This window comes from Stigmatopora argus, chromosome 1 (assembly GCF_051989625.1).
Source record: "Stigmatopora argus isolate UIUO_Sarg chromosome 1, RoL_Sarg_1.0, whole genome shotgun sequence".
NCBI lineage: Eukaryota > Metazoa > Chordata > Actinopteri > Syngnathiformes > Syngnathidae > Stigmatopora > Stigmatopora argus.
In genome coordinates this window covers 25644661-25669042 of record NC_135387.1, presented here as the reverse complement: position 1 = coordinate 25669042, position 24382 = coordinate 25644661, and the positions used below count along the sequence as shown (strand labels likewise).

The following is a 24382-nucleotide window of genomic DNA, read 5'->3' as shown; positions in this document are numbered from 1 at the left end:
GTTTACGAGTGCGTTGTTGCCGTGGATAAAGTCCCCCCGAACACCCCCGCCTCCGTGTATGTCGGTGTCTCTCCCCTCCGTGAAATGCGTCTAATTTTACATCTATTAAACACATTTTATTACTATTAAACCACTCATTATTTATTACTTTGTCAAATTATGGCGAATTAGAAGAGATAAAACATTTTTTCCAATCCAATATCCTGTTTTTGGTGTTTTTTCCGAGGGTTGGAACAAATTAATTTGTTTTCAATTCATTTCAATGGGAAACGTTCGCTCGAGTTACGAAAAGCTCGACATACGATCTCAGTCTCGGAACGGATTACGACCGTATGTCGAGGTACCACTGTATACGCTTCCCACTCCAATAGATGTGCTTATTTGATAAATGTGTATACGTTTCTTAAGTTGAAATTCTTGAGAAAACTTTAAAGAGGCAAGTCAAGAAAGAGGCAGGAGAGAACGTTGACACCATCATAAAAATACTGGTTTTACTAGAGAAGGTTACAAAAATCATCACTATAGAGCAGTCATAAAACTATTTCCAACTTAAAATCAAAAGCATAAGGAAACACCTACATACACTACATTGCCATCAAAGTACAATGGATATATATTTTGTCCTTTTTTAGAAAAGGGGAAGAGGATAGGGGTGCAGAGGAAGTGGGGGGAAAAAACACCGCCTAGCAAAGTTGTCATACGAATGACTACACATCACCTGAAAAAACTGCAAAGACACCGTCTTGTCTCCTTCATGCAAATAACAAGGAAACGACAACACCCTGACATGAATTGTCTGATAGGAAATTGAAGTTTGCCTTTACATCGTGTTTTTATCAAACAGCACACATGGCAATAAAGTCCTGTTTTTTTTTTGTTGGCTTTTTTTTTTTTGCTTTTTCTTATTTCTTTTCCAAATACAGAATAGACAGATGCACACGTGGACAATACTGACATGCTTTATCTCCTCAAATTATATTTTTTTTCCTTTTTGGCCGGCTTGACTAAAGCAGTGGTTATCCATCATACAAGTATAGGTTATGAATAGGAAACGATATCGGATTATAAAATGAATGTATGAAAATTCCTGACTTGTTTTGTTCAGAGTGTAAACATCCAAAAAACAGTCCGTGGTTCATCTGAGAGGCTTAAAAGGGAAAAACAAACATACTCAATTGCACTGACGAATCACGCTTTTGGCTTCTCATTCAAACGAACCCCCCAAAAAATAAATAGGGGCCCATACGTAAAATCAATAAATCACAAAAAACTGCAATGATTTCACATTTTAAATGTTTAGATCACATGAACTTCGATTTTTCGTGTCATGACTGCTCCGGATTTTGGCAGTTGTTACATAATTGTAAAATTAAAAGCAGAATTATTGAGTGCTTAAACATATAAAGGAAACATGTACATGTGTTGGGGGGAAGGTTAATCATCAAACGTCGACTATTCTTATCATGTCAATCGAATATTTTAGGGAAATACAACTATTTACAGATTTTCACAAAAGGACATCTTTTTTAAAGCTGATATTAAAGGTTTGTAGGGTACTAAAGTACTAAATCGACAACTATTTTTATATAATCAAGTTCGTCCAATTAATTTCTAGTGCTTGGCAGGTCAATAAATGGCTTTTTGGGTTTTTTTTTTACCAGATGAAGGGGAAAAAATTAGTCAATATCCAACCTGCATTAATTTCTTTTTAGTTAAACCATAAATTGGAGTTTTTTCCCCAATTTTTCGAATACATGTCTTTGCTTAGTAACAATTAGAAAACATTTATTTCAATGCGGTTCAAGACGTAGCAAGCAAAATAATGTTGATAGCTGAAATATCAGGATTTGATTAAAGTTCAGGGAAATGTTTACCAACAGAGACGACCTACATAGTTAAGATTAACTGCATGTTTAACATTAAAAAATTTAAAAAAAATCCATTACCTGTCCCTGTTGAGAATCTGAAATGAGACTAGATGAGTAAGCAAATTGGTAATTTTGTAGTCTGAATTTTGAATTAATACATAAAAATTAAAAAAACAACTCGTTACAATGTTTGCCTTTTTGGTTAAAAATAAAAATCTGAATGACAGTGCATTAAAATCTCAAGTCAGTAACCTGAAGGTAAGCGTTTCCCCCCAAAAATCAAATCAGATGAAAAATCCCCTGAATTGGCTTAACTTGATAAAAGAAATTCCTTTTTTTTGGACAATATTTGGAGCATCAACAAAAACGATTCACAAAATTGGGGTAAAAATGTCCTAACCATAAGAAATATTTTAAGAATACCTGGCATTTTCAGAGAGTATTAAAAAACAACAACATTCGCACACATTCACACAATATATTCATATTCATATATATATATATGCATATAAAACATCAAAAAAAAGAGAGGAAGTTGCTCACTGTCTGGCTTTCCCATGCTGGGCGCCCACAGTAGACAATGTTTATTTGGACCGCAGGGAGCCGTGGGTCGAGGCCGTGCTGGTTCGGGGGTGGCTAGCACGTCGGGTGGGTCCCTCGGACCCACCATACCCCGATAGCCAGGACTCTTGGTGAAATGGGTGGACTGGAGTTGAGCTCCAGGTGACGGACGAGCTCTCCCATTCTCCCTGGAAGGACCTGTCGGCCTGCCGCTCCTCCTGACCCTCGCTCCTGTTCCCTTCTGATGGGACAGCACGCCCACTTTATCCAACGTGGCGGAAGGGAAGAGCAGAGAGACTCAGGAGGGCGCAAGACTATTGATTAGAACTAAGGGATGTGATTTTTTTTTCTTTTATGAAGGAGCCTAGTGGTTGCTAAGATGTGGCGGGTTGGCGGCTGAAGACGTGAGGTTGGTGGGGGGGGGGGAGATGGGCAATGTTGTCAGCGGGGTCGCCATCCTTATGAGTAGGAGGAGGAGTTCTGGCCCTCCTTGGAGCGCGCTTCGGCCTCCAGGTCCTGGTCGTCCTTCGTCTTGATGTCCTGGTAGTCATGCGTAGAGACGGCGCTCTTTAGGTAGGCCCAGTTGGCGGACAAGATCATCAGATAGTGAATCTGGGGAAAATAAAATGAAAAAAAGGCTTGAAATTGACAATTTCCGATAGAGTGGGATTGGATAACTTAGATTACGTTGGCCGATTAATCAACCCCTCCACTTTTTTTTGGTTTTTGCACCATTGGCCAGTTTCACATAAATTTTTTGTCCGATTGCGTGACCGGAGGTTTGGTCGCCAGACGTTTGGTCGCCGGACGTTTGGTCGCCCGGACGTTTGGTCGCCCGGACGTTTGGTCGCCCGGACGTTTGGTCGCCCGGACGTTTGGTCGCCCGGGTGAATATAATTTTGAGAGCTGGTTTCAACAGTAAATATTTAGATATTAAACTCTCTCTCTCATGAATATAATTTTGAGAGCTGGTTTCAACAGTAAATATTTAGATATTAAACTCTCTCTCATGAATATAATTTTGAGAGCTGGTTTCAACAGTAAACTCTCATGTCACGTCATGTTGTCAAACGTCCGGCGACCAAACGTCCGGCGACCAAACGTCCGGGCGACCAAACGTCCGGGCGACCAAACGTCCGGGCGACCAAACGTCCGGCGACCAAACGTCCGGCGACCAAATGTCCGGGCGACCAAACATCTGGCGACCAAACGTCCGAGTACCGTCCGATTGAGTCATCGTGTTGGAATTGGTAGATATTCAGTGAATGTTGTTTTATCAGAGTAAATTGGTTAATTTCCATTTCCAAAACCAGAAGCCATTCATTTACAATAGTGATTGCACTTTAATGCACTTTAAGATATGATAGACAGTTTTTGCACTTTTACAACGAGGCAAAATAACATGTTTTTTCTCTTGAATATATTATTGTAATCATGTTTCAGATGTCATCATTTTCTGTATAAAAATTGAATTGGGCGTTCAAAAAGTCTTTTGTCAAACTTGAGTCTTGAAAAAGAGGGGGTCGTCTTATATTCGGGCAATATGATTTTTTTTTCCATTTTAGTTCTACAGTCTTTTGAATGGTGCAAACGTGGTTTGAGGTTTATGGTTGCTTCATTTATTGTAAATAATGTACCAAACTCCTAATTATGGCTCATGAACTAACAATAAAAGCTTGGTTTCACAGCCAAAAGATCTCCAGGGAAGACTGGGTCAGCATTTGCCAGATACAGGAAGTTTGGCTTTCAATATAAATAAAAGCAAACTCATCCAAAAACAGAAACAGTGACCCTTCACACGCAGAGAAAGAGGTGGGCCGCTCGAGAGAATATAAACCTGTGGCTTTATGCACTGAGCCAAGGGAGCCAGAGTTGCTATGGAAACAGATAAACGCGCCATGGCAACCTACGTAGGAAGAAACCAAGCGCGGCTCACCAGTGCTATGACAGTCGCTCCAGCGCCGGCAAATGCCACAATGTAGAGGTGGCAGGACAAGTAGAACTGCAATCCAAAACACATTCAGGTTGAGGGGATGAAAATGGAGATCAAATAAGAAAAAAAAACATCATCATCTTACCTCACTGGTATTGCAAATGTCTCCCAAAGTGGCACCGCAAGCTTTTCCCGGTGTGGCGTTCCAGGGAATAATACCTGTGGGATCAAAGCACAGAGTCACAGAGAAATTAGGGCTCCCGTTCCCTTTTCTTTGTGCAACGGAAAACAAAGACCGCAATTAAATTCAAGCGGGAATCCAATTAGGCGGCGGAGAGAGAGCACGGTTGCCCGTGCCGCCGATCTGATCCCAGGCCAGCTGTGCTCACATGTGGGTCACATACAGTCCAGTCAACTGGCCGTCAAACACACGGGGGGGGGGGGATAAAGCTAGAGTGGATTTTCAAAGAGATTCAGCCATAATCTCATTGTAGTTTTTGGGCCCTATTGAATAGAAAACTCATCCGAAACAGCTGGGGGACAGTAAAAATCGAAATGATTTGGATATTAGGGATGCACCCAAATGATTTTTTTTTTTGCCGAAACCGTAGATGCGATCACTGAGGCCAAAAACCGACACCAATGACTATTCAAAATAACAATAGCAAAATAGGGCAGAGTAGGAAGAGATCTACTCGTGAGAAATAAATCTCGCGGGTGCTTATTGCACCCTAAGTGAGAATAATTGCAAATAAATAACAAATGCACCCTCCCTTTATCCACACACTATGACAGCAAGAGAATTCCGGTTTTGGTAATGTTATTTTTTTTTGTCGATCGTTTGTGCTCACCCACATGAATGAATCACCCTGGCTACTGTTTTCCTCCTTAATATATATATATATATTCATTCATTTTCTGTACCGCTTACCCTCACAAGGGTTGCGGGGGGTGCTGAAGCCGACCCCAGCTAACTATGGGTACCAGGTGGGGTACACCCTGAATGGATGGCCAGCCAATCAAAAGGCGTAATGAGACAAACAACCAACCTAGGGGCAATTTAGTGTTCAACCAGATAGCCTAGCATTCCTATTTTTGGGATGTGAGATGAAACCGGAGTATCCGGAGAAAACCCAAACAAGCCCGGGGAGATAATGCAAACTCCAGACCAGATAGCCCAAACCTGCGATCAAACCCTCGATCTCAGAATTGTGAGGTCGATGCGCGAACCACTCGTCCACCGGGCCGCCAAAACATATACTACATACATATCGACATATCATTCCTTTATAGCTTCAAAGTTGGATTTTAATTGCTAACAATAAGAAACGTGTCAAAGTGGCGGCCCGGGAGCCAAATCTGGCCCACTGCATCATTTTGTGTGGACCGGGAAAGTAAATCATGAGTGCCGACTTTCTGTTTTAGGATCAAATTAAAATGAAGAGTATAGATGTATATTAAATTTCCTGATTTTCCTCCTTTTAAATCAATAATTGTAATTTTTTTATCCATTTTTTCTGTGTTTTTAGTTCAAAAATCATTTTGTAAAATCTAAAAATATATATAAAAAAAGCTAAAATAAACATTGTTTTAGATCTATAAAAAACTGAATATTCAGGGCTTTTAATACAGTTTTTTAAATCCATTTATAAAAAAAAAAAAATCTGAATATTATATCTAAAATGGTCCGGCCCACGTGAAATCAAGTCGACGTTAAAACGGCCCGCAAACCAACCCGAGTCTGACACCCTTGCAATAAGACGACAAGGTTTCGGCGCCACCCACCATATTGCCTGACATCAACGCAAATGGAGTCCAGCGAGGTGATATTGGATTCGGGTGACCTCAAGGCAGCACAGGTGTTCCACATGTTGAAAAAAAGGAAGACCGGGATGGCCGTGAAGCCGAAGATGGCGAGGAATGCTAGAGCCAGGATGTAGGTCAGGAACATGAACTGAAAAGAGCAGACAAATTAGTCTTCTCTCCTTGCCGCCGATTTCAGAGAATGACACATAAGCATGAATATGTATTAGGGGCTTCACTATAGTTCTTGACGCATGGGTCAACATTAGGCGTTCTGGGGAACTTGGGTAAATTAAATGGAGATGGCAGCACAGAAAGGCTTAAATCCGTGTTGGGAGTCGAATTTCGGGTGGAAGTGAATCTGACCTCTAATGGGGTCAATGCTAGCAGAGAGCGTCTTGTTCATCTTGAATCCTCACCACTAATAAAGGCTACCCTTATAAGTACGAATTGGACATCTGCGGCAATCAGCGAACCAGGCTAGAAAGGACAAACTGTGCCAACGTTATCCCCGGGGGCTTAAATGTAGTCAAGTCACAGTCAAGTGTGTGTAAAATGTGTGTTTTTGAGAGAGACGTACAAAGGCGGTGATGCAACGTCCACACACGGTGGTCTTGAAGTCACTCTGCAGCTCTTTCTTGATGGCGCTCGTGGTGTAGAATCCCTCAGCCAGCAGGACGATGGCGTACACAAAGAAGAAGGAGGCAATGCCGTAGATGATGTACTGGAATATCTGAATGCTGAGGGCATCGAAAAATCAAATCAAATCAAAATCAAAAGCCTTTATTGTCAGTATACACAACTGCATATCATGCGACATGCTAGTGTTTGATTTATTAACGATTGCGTGTTGAGAATGTACAACGAGTTTGGATTGGATGTGTTTATCGGTGTTCGATTGTTGATCCTTTGATCCATATGGCAAGTGTGTGGCGTGTTAAAGAATATCGGTATTTGATTATTGATGTCTTAGCACATAGCTTGAGGCACGGGAGATTTTTAGTCATTACAGTAAAGTTGGATTGAAGAAACAACAACGTATCACTGTTGTGATTATTTCTCCCTGTGTTTTAAGGTATGCTGTTTGTTGTAGAGGCCGGTTGAGTTGGTGGTTTGCAATATACATTGTTTAGCGTGTGAGAAAGGAGATAATGTTTGGTAATGTTTATTTACTTTTGAATTGCGAGCGTGATTGTGCGAGTCTCGGGTCATAAACATGGATAGCATTTAGCATGCTACCTTTGGCCGCCATTATCCTGTACCGTGTCTATAACGGTCATAGTAAGGAAGTTATGTTAGTGATATTGCATTGTTTGCCCTGTTGAATAGTAGAAGGACTTCTGTCGTATGTTGAACGAGTGTAATTGTACATTATTTTTTGGGTTCTAATGTGTTGATAATATATCTATATATATATATGGGTGTAATTGTATGTTATGGGTTTTTGTGTTGGTAAAATTACATAAAGTTGGATTGAAGAAACAACAATGTATCACTGTTGTGATTATTTCTGCCTGTGTTTTAAGATTAAATGCTGAGTGTAACACATATAACAAAATTGGTGGTGCTACTCCACAAACTGCGTTTCACAGTAAGAACATAAATAAGTAATATAAAAAGTTGCATGGTCATTTCTAAAATATTGCACAATCAAAGATATTGCACATTGTTATTGCACACCCCAGAAATTTGGCAGGGTCAAAGTTGGAAAATGTGGCTTTTTTGCTAACTCGCTGAAACTTACACCACGGTGAGGGTGGCGTGGTCGCTGGTGATCCTGGAGAAGTGGTTTTCCAGCATTGTCAGCGTGCCGGTCAGCGCCACGTGGCCGCAACCGCAGAACAGGGCCACGCCGGAGAAGCAGAGGATGGTGGCCACCAGGGAGGCGTAGGGCACTCCGCCCAGACACTTGATGCAGCATTCGAAGCATCCTAAAACAAAACAAAAAATACACACATTCAATATATACAAAACATGGCTTCCAAAGATTGAATGAATTATTAATTAATCATGCGCATCTTTACTTAATCTGTAAAAAAATCCATTACATACCTGTTAACATATACCTTTTTACCGTATTTTATATATTTTTTATCATTTCAAAATGTGTGCAACTTTTGTCGGGGAATTTTTTTTAATAACGTTTTTTTATAAAACTGATCAAGTTTTACCCATTTCGACTCTAATCTCGGTCACTGGTAGCAGACGACTGCTAATATTGTCATGCTTTAAGCATGGTATGCGCATGCGCATTCCCCTTTCACCTGACCACCTTTTCACTATATAAATATAACGAGTCAGCAAGCAATGTACTCAGACTACATGTCAAAGTGGCGACCCGGGGGCCAAATTTGGTCCGCCGCATCATTTTGTGTGGCCCGGGAAAGTAAATCATGAGTGCCGACTTTCTGCTTTAGGATCAAATTAAAAGAGAGTATATATGTATATTAAATTTCCTGATTTTCCCCCTTTTAAATCAATAATTGTAATTTTTTAATCCTTTTTTTCTGTTTTTAGTTCAAAAATCATTTTGTAACATCTAAACATATATAAAAAAAAAAAGCTAAAATAAGCATTGTTTTAGATCTATAAAAAAACTGAATATTCAGGGCTTTTAATCCAATTCTTTTAATCCATTTATAAAAAATATCTAAATATTATATCTAAAATGGTCCGGCCCACATGAAATCGAGTTGACGTTAACGCGGCCCGCGTACCAACCCAAGTCTGACACCCCTGACTTAAACAGTCAAGCTGTCAGCATTATACAGCGACATCTAAAGAATCTTGAATTTAGTGCATTAAAAAAAGTTTAAGTGCGCCCTATGTGAGTAAATATGTGCCATGTTGCAATCGTACGGTTTATGATCACTTAACAAGGGGAATTGCAATCATTAATAATGGGAGCAATTGGCCGAAGTTGACAGGTATGCCATTCTCTTTCCATTCATCTTTGTGAAAATGATAGAATATACGAGTGCTTTGATTAAGGTGCATTGTCACCACATTAAAGTTTAAGCCGCTGAATTTCATGTTAGCAACAAGCCATTGCACAGCCACACTCTCCTCACTTTTGTCATCTCCAAAGATTTTTCCCTCCGCTTTTTGTGACGAGAGCGCATTATTAAGTCATGCCCTGGCGCTAAATAAATGATTTTAAAGTAGAGGAGATGTTTTCTAGGCCACCAGAAAAGTAGCACTTGAGTGTTCTATCTGTGAAATGCTGTGATGCATTGATGCGCTCCGAAATCATCACAGTTTTCTCTGTGTATGAACGCCAAGAGTCAAGAGAATGAGGAGAAACAAGGAGGAGGGAACTCTTATATAACAGCTTGTTAAAAATAGATCCTCCAGCAAGGCAGGACGTTTGGCAGAAAGGAAAAATGGGATAAAATCAAATGTCTTTTGAGCTACGTTTCCATAGCGACCCGTTCCATTTGGCAAACGCAGAAGCAGCGTTTAGCTTTGTTGGATCGAAGCATCCTTTCAACAATCACGAGCGCACGTTAGGAGTCCGAAAACGTGCTAAAATTGTCCGCTGAGAAAGATTGGATGATCCAAGGCAGATGATCCAATGAACTCGTTGGATTGACTTGGATTGAAAACTCAACACAAGCCAGATTTAAAAGCCACTGTCAGATTTTATCACTCAATCCATCAGTGGAAAGCTAATAACAGGTCTTACACGTAATTAATAATCCACATAAACACGTCGCAGCCATCCTATGTGAAGATTAGTTTGTGGGAAATCGGAAATAATCTACCCTCCTGCAAAACCTTGGTAAATATATGAAAGCGTTTTTTCTTCTTTTAAACTATAGACTCTCCTTTGAGGGTTTTCTATCGACCGCTTGAAGCGGGACCATTTACACTCCAATGGGACTGTGGTTGTTATTGATGAGTTTAATAGAGCAAATTGATTTTTGCCTACACTATAGAAAGGGAAGTTCATTTGTAGTGTATCTGGCCAAGCAAAGATGATTTGGAAATGTGCGAGATTGACTGTTTTTCACAGTGTGTAAAATGACGAAACACTACAGGCGAAAAATTCTAAACAGAAAAAATAAACCTTGGTTTGGTTGCAGATCATTTGACTGTAAGTAGGCTGAGCAAAAATATGTCTGACCACCATGAAGGAAAAAAAAAAAGAGATAATTTGTGGATTTGTACTCCGGTTAGATCGCTTTGAATAAAGCATTTTTTGGAACATGCTTGCTAGTGTTATTGTACTTTGTCTTGTCATCTGTACGGATGTACACGTGCACTTTGGTTTTCCAGTTTGGCGCATTATTGTCATTATCCTTCATTTAAATTAACAAGTGTATTTATGTAGAAGTGCTTTTTTGTTCTTATGTTGCGATATTTAGGATGTTGGGGTTACGGCCATCTTTAAACCTTGTGATTCGATGCTGGATTAAATCACAGAGTTAAGATGCTCCCCTTCCAAAGGATGCTGCTCATGATGAAGACTCTTGATTGCGTAATGAGGGAAGAAGTTTGTTGCATAATAGATTCAAATGCCGTTAATGTTAATGAAGAGGCGGGTTGATTGGAAGGATGAGTGAAAAAGGCAGCACTCAGAATCAGGGCAAAACCGGAGGGAGGGTGTTGGGGGTAGACTTATAGATGACGATGCAGGTTGTACATTTACACCCCATCTTGCTTCCAACTTCCAATCTCACCAGCTCGTCTAATCCCGTGTGCGGTCGATTGGTTGCCAGTCTTTTGGTCGCCGTCTTTTGGTCGCCCCGACCGCGACAACGGGCGACCAAAAGACCGGCGACCAAAAGACCGACGACCAAAAGACCAGCGACAAAACAAGGTAAAACAACACGGTCTACGCATCAATAAAAGCCAACAATGACCATGAGCAGTTTCACTGAGCCGACGTGTGAGTGTATAAGAGTTTGTATGTACATGCGTTGTCCCTTTAAGAAGCTACGTCCGTCAGGGTCTTAAGTTCTCCAACAAAAAACAATAAAAGTCCAGGAAATTTGGAGCTTTTCTCTAGCCTAATAATTACTAGGGCATTAAGTATGACTAAATAGTAATTCGCAGTTTGTATTTAGGGAACTTGAGCAACGATTTAAATGGTAATTATCACTTACCTTCCAGGCGACCAAAAGACCGGCGACCAAAAGATCGGTGACCAAAAAAATGGCAACCAATCGACCGTGTACAGTCTAATCCAGGTCAAAATATTCTATAAACAACAACAAAGCCATTGGGATGATTCATCCCATCCATTCCATCCATTCCATCCATTCATTTCAGAAGGACTCGGAGGCAAATCCAAACTTTTGAGTTTTTTGTAATACATGTTGGCTTTCTGTTCCTTCCCAAGCTTCTTTTCAACACACTCACACTATCCGGTCAACTGGTGGAAGTGGTTTTAAAAGCCCTCTAATAGGAAACAGACAGGCCAGAGTGGTCCGGCCTAATGGAAATCAATGGAGTATTCATTAGAAGTGAATTGAGGTGACAGTCTGAGGTCAGCGTTACACCTCGCTGAATTCTGCCATCTCGCTACATGCTCCTTTCTTTGCCCCCAGTGTGAAATAGGACCACCAGCCTACATTCTACTTACCGTGACTGGCTGGCTCAGTCCATATGTTGCTATTCAATGTGCCGCTTCCTACACCGTACATCAAGTCAGCAGTCGTACAATGACCTAGTAACAAGGAAGGCTCTGGGCTAGATTGAGATTTTCTTCTAGATTAGTACAACCTAGACGCTACTGTATATGTTAATGATCTGGAAGGATGTGGTGAGATTCTATAAAGCAGAATTGATAGGCAGAAAACAAAGGAGAAGAGATGCAATCAATTAAATGGGGAAGAACTGCACATGGATGTGCATTTTATATCAATTTATAATAAGCAAACTGTGGAAAATTTACTATTCAGTGTATTTCTAATATCAGAAATGTTATTGGGGTTCGAGTGGATTATTTTTGCAACAGGCAACAGTGCTTTTATTTATTTTTATTTTTTAAGAAATAGACAAGGTTTTTGTTTTTCAGTTGATTTAGCTAAGTGACTACATTCATTTGCAAATTGTACTTAATGTATAGGAAAAGCATACCATGCTTAGAAAGAGAAAGCTCAACCTTTTGACATTAAAATATAAAAAAATACTTTTTTTTCTTAGTTTTAATAAAGACCGTACAAAATGTATTATAGAGTATAAAGACGTGCTTGGGGAATAAGCTACATTTACCCGTGACTTTGAGGGGGAAGCTGTAGAAAATTGACTAAAGGATGTTTAGCTACGGTATGAAAAGAAACTTGCCTTGGCATTTGGCAATTTTGGATGGCAAGCACAGTGAGGAGTCACAAGATTTGACATGTTCTCCATAAAAAGAGCATCTCTTTGCCTAAGGGCCCGGCAAGCACCGGTTGCCATAGCAACTTGGTACCCACGACCCAGTTCAGTGGTAGCATTGAGCTCATCAACTGCTTCTACTCTTTCTTCTATTCCCCCTTCTCTTTGATTCTCTCACACAGGGAGCCAAAAATACCAACAACAATGGGTAACTTTTGCAATGAAGTGAGGAAAAATAGTGAAAGCTGTTTAGCTTGATTCTCTACTCTTGAAAAATGACTTTTGAGTGTAAATATGAGTGGTTAAAAAAATGATAAATGTAGCAGTGGTTAGGAAATTGTTGACTTTTGGAACTTATAAAACTAGCGGACCATTTTAGATATAATATTTAGATTTTTTTAAGTAAATGGATTAAAAGAACTGGATTAAAGGGCCTGAATATTCAGTTTTTATAGATCTAAAACAATGTTTATTTTAGCTTTTTTAAATATATTTTTAGATTTCACAAAATGAGTTTTGAACTAAAAACACAGAAAAAAATGATTAAAAAATTACAATCCATGATTTAAAAGGGGGGAAATCAGGACATTGAATATACATCTATACTCTTCCTTTGAATTTGATCCTAAAACAGAAAGTCAGCACTCATGATTTACTTTCCCGGGCCACACAAAATGATGCGGCGGGCCAGATTTGGCCCCCGGGCCGCCACTTTGACACACACGTGCTTTAAACATTCATTTCAACACAGGTGCCGCAACATATGTAGGCAGAAAAACAATACTTACAGGCATATATTAATTCATCTTTATCAAAAGTGACTACTATAACTGCAGCTTACTGGGTCACGTACTTGTAAAACCCTTCTTGCTACATTATATTAATAGCTCTACCTTAGTCTACTGCCCCTTGGGTGATCGGGGCACACAAACCAGAAGGAATAAAATGTTGATTGGCGTTTACAAGCCAGAAAGTCAGATTAAGTTTTTATGTTCCTTTATTAATCACAACAAAAGTCTCAAAGGGCTTTACACACTCACATTCGAAAGAGAATTACAGCCTAGGCTAGAAAAAAAGGCTAGAAACCCCAAACATTTATAATAGGAAACTTTGGGAAGGGTCACAAATGAGGGGTCACTCACCCAAAATGATCTTGAGTGGCTAGCATTTCACAAATTGAAATTGTGGTCAAAAGTTTACATACACTTGTCAAGAACATAATGTCATGGCTCTCTTGAGTTTCCAGTTATTTCTACAACTCTGATTTTTCTCTGCTAGAGTGATTGGAACAGATGCTTCTTTGTCACAAAAAACATTCATGAAGTTTGGTTCTTTTATGACTTTATTATGGGTTAACAGAAAAAGTGATCAAATCTGCTGGGTCAAAAATATACATACAGCAACAAGAATTAGCAATTTTGGTTACTTAGAAAGTTGTGTCAGTGAAATGAGCTTCATAGCATGGCCTCTTAACTTCTTGTGAGTGATTATGAGTGACTACAGCTGGTGACTTCTCTGAGGCCATGTAAATAGGGCTCATTGGATGCAAACGCCCACAAACGCTACAATGGGAAAGTCAAAGGAGCTCAGCATGGAGGATTACCTTCAAATTCTTCAAGATAACCTAAAGTCATCAGCCCGAAGATTGGGTCTTGGGCGCAGTTGGGTGTTCCAACAGGACAATGACCCCAAACACACATCAAAAGTGGTAATGGAATGGCTAAATCAGGCTAGAATTAAGGTTTTCGAATGGCCTTCCCAAAGTCCTGACTTAAACCCCATTGACAACTTGTGGACAATGCTGAAGAAACAAGTCCATGTCAGAAAGCCATCAAATTTAACTGAACTGCACCAATTCTGTCAAGAGGAGTGGTCAAAGATTCAACCAGAAGCTTGCCAGAAGCTTGTGGATGGCTACCAAAAGCGCCTAATTGAAGTGAAAATGTCCAAGAGGCATGTTATCAAATATTAGCGCTGCTGTATGTATATTTTTGACCCAGCAGATTTGATCACTTTTTTTCTGTTCACCCATAATAAAGTCATATAAGAACCAAACTTCAAGAATGTTTTTTGTGACAAAGAAGTATCTGTTCCAATCACTCTATCAGAGAAAAATCCAAGTTGTAGAAATAACTGGAAACTCAAGAGAGCCATGACAAGTGTATGTAAACTTTTGACCACAACTGAACATAAAATAATATTAAAAACGGTGTGAAGAAACACCTTAGGTAGGATCTTAGCAGAAGGATTCTTTCCCAGGAAGATGACCACATCCAATCTATATTGCACTGTATTAACCAGAAATTGGAGGTTATTATAGCTAAAATCAGATCATCTATAAAAGTACCTCATTTTAGCTCGAATAAGAGGTTTTACACAGAAAATTGCTGCATGACTGCCCAAAAAAAGCCCTTTAAGTTCAATAGGCCGGCATTTGTGCTGGCGTTTTATACACGAACCAATTCCATACCTGCAGCCGCACATTCAAGACGCATTGAGTGCAGCCCTGCGTGAAAACATGTGACTTTAGCACTCTTGTCTTTTGTCTCTTATTCAGCCTTTCACCCCTTGGGGTAGGCTCAAGTAGAGTGGATGATATTCGCTTCAGTTTTCCTCCATGAAAATTCAAAATACCCCCCCTGGCCACAAGTTGTGCTGTGGCAACCATCCGAGTGCTCAGCAATGACGCAACCAAATTGGCTGACGTGCCAATCTCTCAGATTTGAAAGAATTCCGTAGCCACCTTGTGATGCAATTGAGGAAATGTACTGTCCGGCATTCTTACCGAAAATAACGCGCTCTATGAATTTCTACTTAATGACCAACGATCATTCCTACTAGCTTCCACTAGGGGAAAAAAATCAGAATAAGTGATGGAGGAAGGCCAGTGGAATGTGACGTCACTCGAGAACAACACACGCTGTGCCAACCTGTCACACGGCTATTCATATCTCACATCAGACTGGGGACTGAACAATGTGCAACTTTACTGCTCTCTATTCTGCGCAAATGTGAAAGCAACAGTCCAATTTGGACGCATAGGTTATGTCCTGAGAAAGCGTGTTCATTTAATGTGGTCACAGGGCAGATGAGCCGGTTAAATGTGAACACAGCGCACTATACGCATGTAAAAATAGAGCTTTCCCCCTTTTCAAGTACCCGTGGTCATTGGCACGTAAACAAATGAAAGCATAACGCGTACGCACAAACACACACACACACACACATAGACACACACATATCCAGATGGAATCTGACAGCACGCTTTGGGCAAATGTCTTAAAATGAGAGATACACAAGCTTCTGCCTCCTTGTGCGACGGCTTTCACGTGCTTCAGTGACCTCACTCATAGCTTCAGGCTTTGGGGGCGGGGGGGATACAGTAGGTGAAGGTTGGAATATGCTGAAATAATCAGATGCACGCTGATTTGCAGGAGTTGGTTCATGGTGCAGTCTATTTTAAACACTGAATAATTTGGATGCCTGTCGTCTATTTGATTACATCGTCCCGAAGAATGCGACCTCGAGGAAAGGAAGCAGTTGTTCAATTCAACTTTTATTTAAAGAAAATTTAAAAAGTTCTGTTATCCAGTTTTATCCCCTGATTCAGATAGTTTACATTTTCACAAAGCTGACATCTTTGAAACATATTAATCTGCCAATTTACTATAGCTTTCTTACTGGAAAAAAAGAAACCACCCCCAAATTTGCCAACAAGTGGGATGGGTCCCAGCCAGGGGACACCCTGAATTGGTGGCCAGCCAATCAAAAGGCACAATGAGACAAACAACTATTCATACTCATACCTAGAGGCGATGTAGAGCAAGGGTGTCAGACTCGGGTTGGTTCGCGGGCTGCTTTAACGTCAACTTGATTTCACGTGGGCCGGATCATTTTAGATATAATATTTAGATTTTTTTAAATAAATGGATTAAAAGAACTGCATTAAAAGCCCTGAATATTCAGTTTTTTTGTAGATCTAAAACAATGTTTTTTTTTAGCTTTTTTTAATATATATTTTTAGATTTTACAAAATGATTTTTGAACTAAAAACACAGAAAATTTTATTAAAAAATTACAATTATTGATTTAAAAGGGGGAAAATCAGGAAATGTAATATACTACATCTATACTCTTCATTTTAATTTGATCCTAAAACAGAAAGTCGGCACTCATGGTTTACTTTCCCGGGCCACACAAAATGATGCGGCGGGCCAGATTTGGCCCCCGGGCCGCCACTTTGACACGTGATGTAGAGTATCCAACAAGCCTGCAAGCCTAGACATGCAAACTCCACAGTGATGACCCACCTGGGATCGAACCATCCACCACTGTGAGGCCGACACGCTAACCACTCACCAGCATTGAAATCTTCTACTTTTACGGACACAGCTAAATCACGTGACCCTGTTTTTTTCTGTTTACGACTCATCACCCCCAGATGGGGCCGTTGTGTAGGTAAACAGGCTTCCTCTCATCATTTGTATTATCTCTCCATTTTCTCCAGCGCTTCTCAAACCCGTTCACCACCGATTATTCATTGATCATTTCAAAAAGCTCTCTTAAAAAAGACCTTTTAAGAAAGATCTTGATGGTCATTGTTCAATGAAGCATGAATGTTTCTGCTGTTATAGCTTTATCTGCCTCATAATTCCTCAAAATTTAATCAAGCCATTAATAAAAATCTCAACTGCCGTTAAATTTATTGTTTTTTTTTCTTTTTAATGACTTGGGGTTATCCCAGAAGTTATTTTGACAAATGATGCAGTATAAATCTACAGTAATTTACATACAATAAAGATAAAGGAATATTTCAGTTAAGTACCAATAGCTGAAAATGGTTAAATATTAGTGGAGTAATGAAGTATTTGTCATTTTTACTATTAAATTAGATCTGTGAAGGATGACAAGAATTCAATGTTTATCCGCAACACAAACCAAATGTCAGGGCTGGCACCTGACAGATTGCCATCAAACAAAAGTTGACCTTTTTCTTCCTCGACCTTTTATCGTGTAAGGCAATCCCAAAGTTAATATCTTTATAATCACAGTGTATTGTGTTCTTCCCAGATTGCCTAATATTTTTTTAAAATATTTTTTAGACAGGACTGTTGGGGGAAAAAGGAGCAGTCTTTATCTTTCCGCGTAGCACTTTTCTGCCCTCCAGACAATGACGTAATCTCACTCCAAGTTCTGACCTGAGCATCTAAAGTGAGAGCGGCAAGGAAGCGTCGCTTTGCATAAAGTGCTAGGAAAACACATCCTCATGGGGGTTTCAAGGGGATTTTTGCTTTCACTCATCAAACGGAATGCAATCAAACTGAATCTCATAGAAAGAAAGTGACATCTAAGACATGGGGGACTATGCTAAAATCTTCAAATAGAATAATTGTCAGATGTAACCAAACCAAAAGCATACCTATCAACCTTGATCAATTGCTCCCCTTATTAAGTGATCATAAACCATACAAATGCAACGCAGCACATATTAACTCACACAGGGCACACTTAAAAGTCTAAAATTATCTCCAAAGTGGACGGGGTGCCCAATCAGTATGCACTAAATTCAAGATTCTGTATATGTCGCTGTATGACGCTGACAGATTGACTGTCTCGGTACATTGCTTGCATCAGCAAGCTTAAAGTATGGCAAAATTAGGAGTCAACGATGACGTTTTTGTCGGTTACCAGTGACCGAGACGATCTGAATTAGAGCCGAAATGGGTAAAACGAGATCGTTTTTCAATAATACGTAAAAAAATCCCGTACAATTGTTATATGGCGTACACCAAGGGTGTCAGACTCTGGTTGGTTCGCGGGCCGCGTTAACGTCAACTTGATTTCACGTGGGCTGGACCAGTTTAGATATAATATATATTTTTTTTAATAAATGGATTAAATGAACTGGATTAAAGGGCCTGAATATCCAGTTTTTTAAACATCTAAAACATTGTTTATTTTAGCTTTTTTAAATATATTTTTAGATTTTACAAAATGATTTTTGAACTAAAAACACAGAAAAAATGGATTAAAAATGACAATTATTGATTTAAAAGGGGGAAATCAGGAAATTTAATATATACATCTATACTCTTCATTTTAATTTGATCCCAAAACAGAAAGTCGGCACTCATGATTTACTTTCCCGGTCCGCACAAAATGATGCGGCGGGCCAGATTTGGCCCCCGGGCCGCCACTTTGACACATGTGGCGTACACAATTTGAAATGATCAAAAAACGTGTAGGTTGACAGGTATGCAAAAGACTTGATAAACTGAAACCAATGCTTACATTCATTTTGCTGTTGTCTCCAGATTTATATTAAAAATAAAAACAATTACCGCAGATGCTGCATAATTTTAAATTGGGCGTGGCCAAATGAGAGTTGGCAAGAGTGCTTAATTCCGATTTGGTTGACTATCTAGTGCAACGGTTAGTTCTGCATGAACATTTGCATATTCCTGATGATTGTTTTCATTTTCTGCCTGTTTGGTTCGTTTGCACAAAGTGCATCAGCAACTGTATAATTATTTTATTTTTCATCGTACCTGAACATCACCCTCTGCAGTTTATACCATGATTTGGAGCCAAAGCAGCTGGCGTCCGGCAACAAAAGCTCCTTACTCGAGCGCTCACGTCTTTTGGCCCCAACTGCAAATCTTCAGCGTCTTATTGGATGCTATAAGCTCGTGGTAGCATTCCAGATGTCAAAAGGCAAATTCACCAATGATTACACAAATAGGCCAGTCTATAATCTATTTCAGGGAAGCCACGTGGGTGCATTCAGTTGGGCAACATCCCACCTGGAGTACTGGACGGGAAGCGCACCTTGCGTAAAGTTAAAGAATTCTGGGGGTTAACTAGTCTTTCCGAATTTGACCGCCATCCTCGCGCTGAGGCTTCAAACAAGCTCGGCCAGCTGATGCTGACCGAGTGGCTCCCATGAGAGCTTGGCCAGGGTATGTGGTGGCATGCCTTGTATGACGTAATGGGTTTTTAAACCATCAGAGTGGAGGGACACCCTGCGCTTCTCCAACTTAAATCATCACAGCTGAGAAGAGATGCTCTTAGCAATCCATGCTTTCAATTTCACAATTGCAGAAATGATAGTCAGTGACCTATATGTAAAAAGGCTTTTTAAAAAGGTAAAAACGGTAGTGTTGGGATTTTGTAGACGAATTCATGCTGACTGCTAATCACACTACTGTTAGCGTTGATGCTAATGCGTTTAGCATGTTTCGTCTGTTAACACAATTGTGTATGTTTGAACACACTAAACACGAATACAATTCTGAAGGAGAAGACAGAGTTTATGAGTTTATTTGAGTCTGCAGCATAACAGTAGTGTATTTTTATCCTTTTGAAATTATCAATAGGAATTCTTGTCTGCATATCTCGTGTCGCACATTTTAAGATGTTCCAATAAGTGGTGGACGGGGGTCCGCATAATAGGTCTCCATTTGTCTGCCATGAAATTATTTTTATTTTTTTAATGTCCTAATTTTTAGGTAGTTTAACGAACATTGCCATTTTGTTGTGTGCTTTATAGGATCCAGGAAATGTGCACATTACAGGTGTATTGGTTCTTGCTAAAATGGAAAACCAAAGCATTGACAACAGTTTCAACTCGATCCAAATCCACCTTAAGCAAAAACTTCAAAAATCAGTCCAAAAAAGTTTCTGCCTATCACTCATAGATTCAGAATTTACTTGTTCTCAGCTTACAGCCATGTTTGCAGCACTTACTTTCAAACAGATTGCATGTATTTGAAAGAAAATCATCCAAATGACCTCAGGCAGCTTTGAATGTGGTTTGCAAGGCAATCTTGATGGAAGGACAACTGAACCACATAAATTGAGGGACAGTCCCAAACAAAAACAAAATAAAACCACTCACAAGAAGCGTGTAGACTTTCACACTGATCTGTATGGAAAATGGTAACCACAGCTGGCGTAAGCACCCGGTGTCACTTAATAGAACACGACCCTTAAAGGCAGATACCCAATACACTGATTCAATCCATAACGTGATTACACTTCATGAAACCTGTTAATTTATTTACTGCATTTACTTGCATATAAGACGCCCGCGCGTATAAGCCGCACCCTTAAAATTGCCGAATTTTACAATTTCTCTCGTATAAGCCGGCCCAAAATTCACAATTTTCCCCTCCATATTCATGGTTTTAATAGGGAGTACAAATCTGTCACTTTGAAGGGAAAATCTTAATAAAAATCATCACATGTGGTGTTGAGATACTGTATGAATGAATCAAAAGCATACTATTAGGATCAATATCATAAGGAATTAATTCATCCAGCAATGGTTGTTTTCTTACTGCAAAACAGAAAATAACCAACAAATAGTAAATGTTACTTTGCCGACATCTACTGGTGAAAAAGAGTATAGCAAGTCTTGAGTGCATATAAACCGTACCCTTGATTCAGTCATCATTTTTTGAGTTACAAATATGGCCTATAGGCGAGAAAATACGGAACATACTGTTTTTAAGACCAGGATATCTGGAATGAATTAATAACATTTCAATTCATTTCCCTTGGGAAAGACAATTGGTAAATTGAGTAAATCTAGGTCGGTCAAAAATCTAAAAAACAAGGTTCCAACCACAGTTTCTAAATTTTGGGACATTTTTGTATTGGAGAGATCTGATATTTCCCCACTGAAATTATGTGATTTAGCACAATTTAGTTATAGAAACATGCTACAATATTTAGTTCCTGTAACAGCTTCTATTACCCCAAAAAAATATGCATGGTGCTCTCTACAGTAAAAAAAAATAACATTGATTCCAGACACAGCCATTGTTGCAGAGGCATACTAGTATTTGCAAATGAGTAGTATATAGTGGTAGTGGGGCATAGGGGAGGTGGGGGCTGTTCATCCTCCACAGACACACCTTCACCAGCGACACAAAGATGGAGAAGCAGAATCAGCTTGAGCAGATTTCATGCATTCAATGGATCTCCTCGCATAAACGCACGTGTACATGCAACAAAATAGCAATGGGAAGCATCATTCCGCTTTTTAAGGAAGCTTTTAGGTGGATTTTTAACGAGGGATGCGCTTGTGTCTGCTACCCTCGGACCCAGCCTCTGCGTCAAGAGCGCGACTTTTTTCGCGACCACCATGCAGGCTAGAGCAGAAGCCTTCAAAAAAATCAAGGCTTGCATGAAAATGACGGAGCCTCGCATTGAAAACGCCGATTTCTAATCATCATGAATTGTGTTTAGGGGGGAAAACGGCCGGCGTGCACGCGCACGAGTGCACGCCTGTACCACCCATCGAGTGAAAATGTGCGAAAGGGTAACTAAAGCAGCAAATGTGCACCGAAAGCAGTGTGAACAAGAAGGTCCTCGCCTTGGCTTTTGCCCGTTTGAAATTGAGATGGCGCGGCTATTGTTCGGAGTGTGAATCCATAGCGAGCGGGTTCGACGGGGCTCAGGTTGGCGCAAAGGAATGTAGCAAATGCGCAAAGAAGGAGCGGCGGTGGCGGTGGCGGTGGCATTGCGAGCCTACCTTTGCTCTCCTGGCCTTCGTCTTGAGTCTCCTCCGCGTTGGAGTCCATGGTCGGCTTTGTTCCATCCATGATCAAAGCTGGGCTTTGTGGGCTCCTATAGTGGCACTCGGGGGCTTACGGTATAACGATGATGGATCGCTGCCTGCCTGTGTGGGGACTTGATGTTCGCGCGCTTCTCTCTCTCTACCCCTCTCTCTCTCTCTACCTCTCTCGCCTCTCTCTCTCTCTCTCTCTCTCTCTCTCTCTCTCTCTCTCCTTCTCTTGCGGTCTCTCTTTACCTCTCTCTACCTCTCTCGCTCTCTCTCTTTCTCTACCTCTCTTTATCTCTCTCGCTCTTTCTCTACCTCTCTCGCTCTCTCTCTTTCTCTGCCTCTCTTTATCTCTCTCGCTCTTTCTCTACCTCTCTCACTCTCTCTCTTTCTCTACCTCGCTCTTTCTCTACCTCTCTCTATCTTTCTCTACCTCTCTTTACCTCTCCCTCGCTACCTCTCTCGCTCTTTCTCTAACTCTCTCGCTCTTTCTCTGCCTCTCTTTCTCTACCTCGCTCTTTCTCTACCTCTCTCTATCTTTCTCTACCTCTCTTTACCTCTCCCTCGCTCTTTCTCTACCTCTCTCTATCTTTCTCTACCTCTCTTTACCTCTCCCTCGCTACCTCTCTCGCTCTTTCTCTAACTCTCTCGCTCTTTCTCTACGTCTCTGTCTTTCTCTACCTCTCTTTACCTCTCGCTCTTTTTCTAACTCTCTTGCTCTTTCTCTCTGCCCTTCTCTTTCTCTTCCTCTGTTCCTCTACCTCTCTCTCTCTCTCTCTCTCTCACTCACTCTCTCCCTTTCTCGCTCTCGCTCTTTCTCTCTCTCTCGCTCTTTCTCTCTAACCCTCTCTTTCTCTACCTCTGTTCCTCTACCTCTCTCTCTCTACCTTTCTCGCTCTCGGTGTCTCTTCCTCTCTCGCTCTCGCTCTCTTCCTCTCTCTCGCTGGTCTAGTCTACACGTGCAAAATGGGTTGGCCAGCTTGGACGGATGGCTGGAATTTGCGGTCCCTAAATTGCGTTCTCGCCTCTCATCGTTTCAGTAACTAAATGGCAGCCATCGGCGGCGGTAGACGTCCAATCCGTTTCATCTAAGAACATTCAGTTCAAATCGATTAGACTTTTATCGCCCTCCTTGGCACATAAAAATTAGTATTCATTGCCAGCCCCGTCGTTTCAAATGGATTGGATGTCTGTCGCTGTCAATGGAAACCAGTAAATGAACTTAAATGTTTTTTTTAATTCTTAGTGGGGGTTGTTTATGCAGGGCATGACGGCCAAATGTGCAAAAGCTGTAAATATGCAAACTCACGTGTATCCATGCGTGAAAACACACATACACAAGTGCACGCAAACACGCACACACACACACACCCACAGACACACTAACAGCCTCGCTGCCCCCTCTCCATCTGGTGAGACAAAAAAAAATCACGGAGGGAAGAGAGACGAGCAAATCTTGTGCTTTCCGAGTATAAATTGGGGCATAGAAAGAGCTTTAGTTAGACTGACGTGGTGCGACGTCACGATTGACCAATCAGATCGTCAGGTGGCACACGCTCGACTTTAGAGGACCAGCCTTGTTTACCTCAAAGGATGCTGATGCGAGGGCTGCTTTAACTCCATAATTCGCCCCATTTTCCAATCATAATAAAGAAATCCTGAGACAATAGGACACCATCTGTTTTGAATCCTCTTATGGTTTTAGCTTGGGCCCCCACGTGGCCCGATTTCAGGCAAACAACTCTATCGAGCCCCCCCTTTAACATCCATCCATATAAATGTGCATCCCTCAAAAACATTGACAAATATCAGACACCACAAAGGTCGACTTGACACGTACAAGGCATTTAGAGGGTGTGTTTGGCCACGGGGCTGAAAGCAACACCCGCTTGTACGCCATGTGTAGCCAATGCAAAGAGGGTCAACCCTCACAATACGTGTTTGACATGAGAATGATCCTGAAACCGGATCTTTCCGTGTAAACAAAGGACTCTTGTTTATCTATTCTCATTGAGTGTTGTATAAGCAGACATTCATATGTTTACACATCTATTAGGGACCATTGCGGTCTCTGATGATGTTTCCGTATCTCAAATGTACATTTGTAATTATGTCATGCTCACATGAATCATTTGCTGTGATTAATGCATCATCCAATACAATAAAAATAGAACAAGGTGAGATAATACATTTACAGGGAATGAATGCCAGATGAAATTTTCTCATATTTGTCTCTCAAAACCCGCATAATCCCTGGCCGAGTCGTTCAGATTAAGAACGTGTCCAAAAGATCAGATACAGTGCTCCTTGGCTTTGGTTACCATC

The 24382-nt window shown here is 40.6% G+C and overlaps 1 protein-coding gene across 1 annotated transcript; it reads right to left on the bottom strand.

The window, feature by feature from the left end:
- Nucleotides 1-469: 469 nt before the first annotated feature.
- On the bottom strand, nucleotides 470-22426 carry LOC144083953 (neuronal membrane glycoprotein M6-b-like). The gene is made up of 7 exons (XM_077612171.1): nucleotides 22028-22426; nucleotides 7910-8096; nucleotides 6746-6905; nucleotides 6148-6316; nucleotides 4508-4581; nucleotides 4366-4431; nucleotides 470-3041 (listed from the first exon to the last, which is right to left on the bottom strand). Exons 1-7 carry the CDS (start codon nucleotides 22095-22097, stop codon nucleotides 2889-2891), a joined length of 879 nt encoding a protein of 292 aa, XP_077468297.1. The 5' UTR covers nucleotides 22098-22426; the 3' UTR covers nucleotides 470-2888.
- Between the last annotated feature and the right edge of the window lie 1956 nt (nucleotides 22427-24382).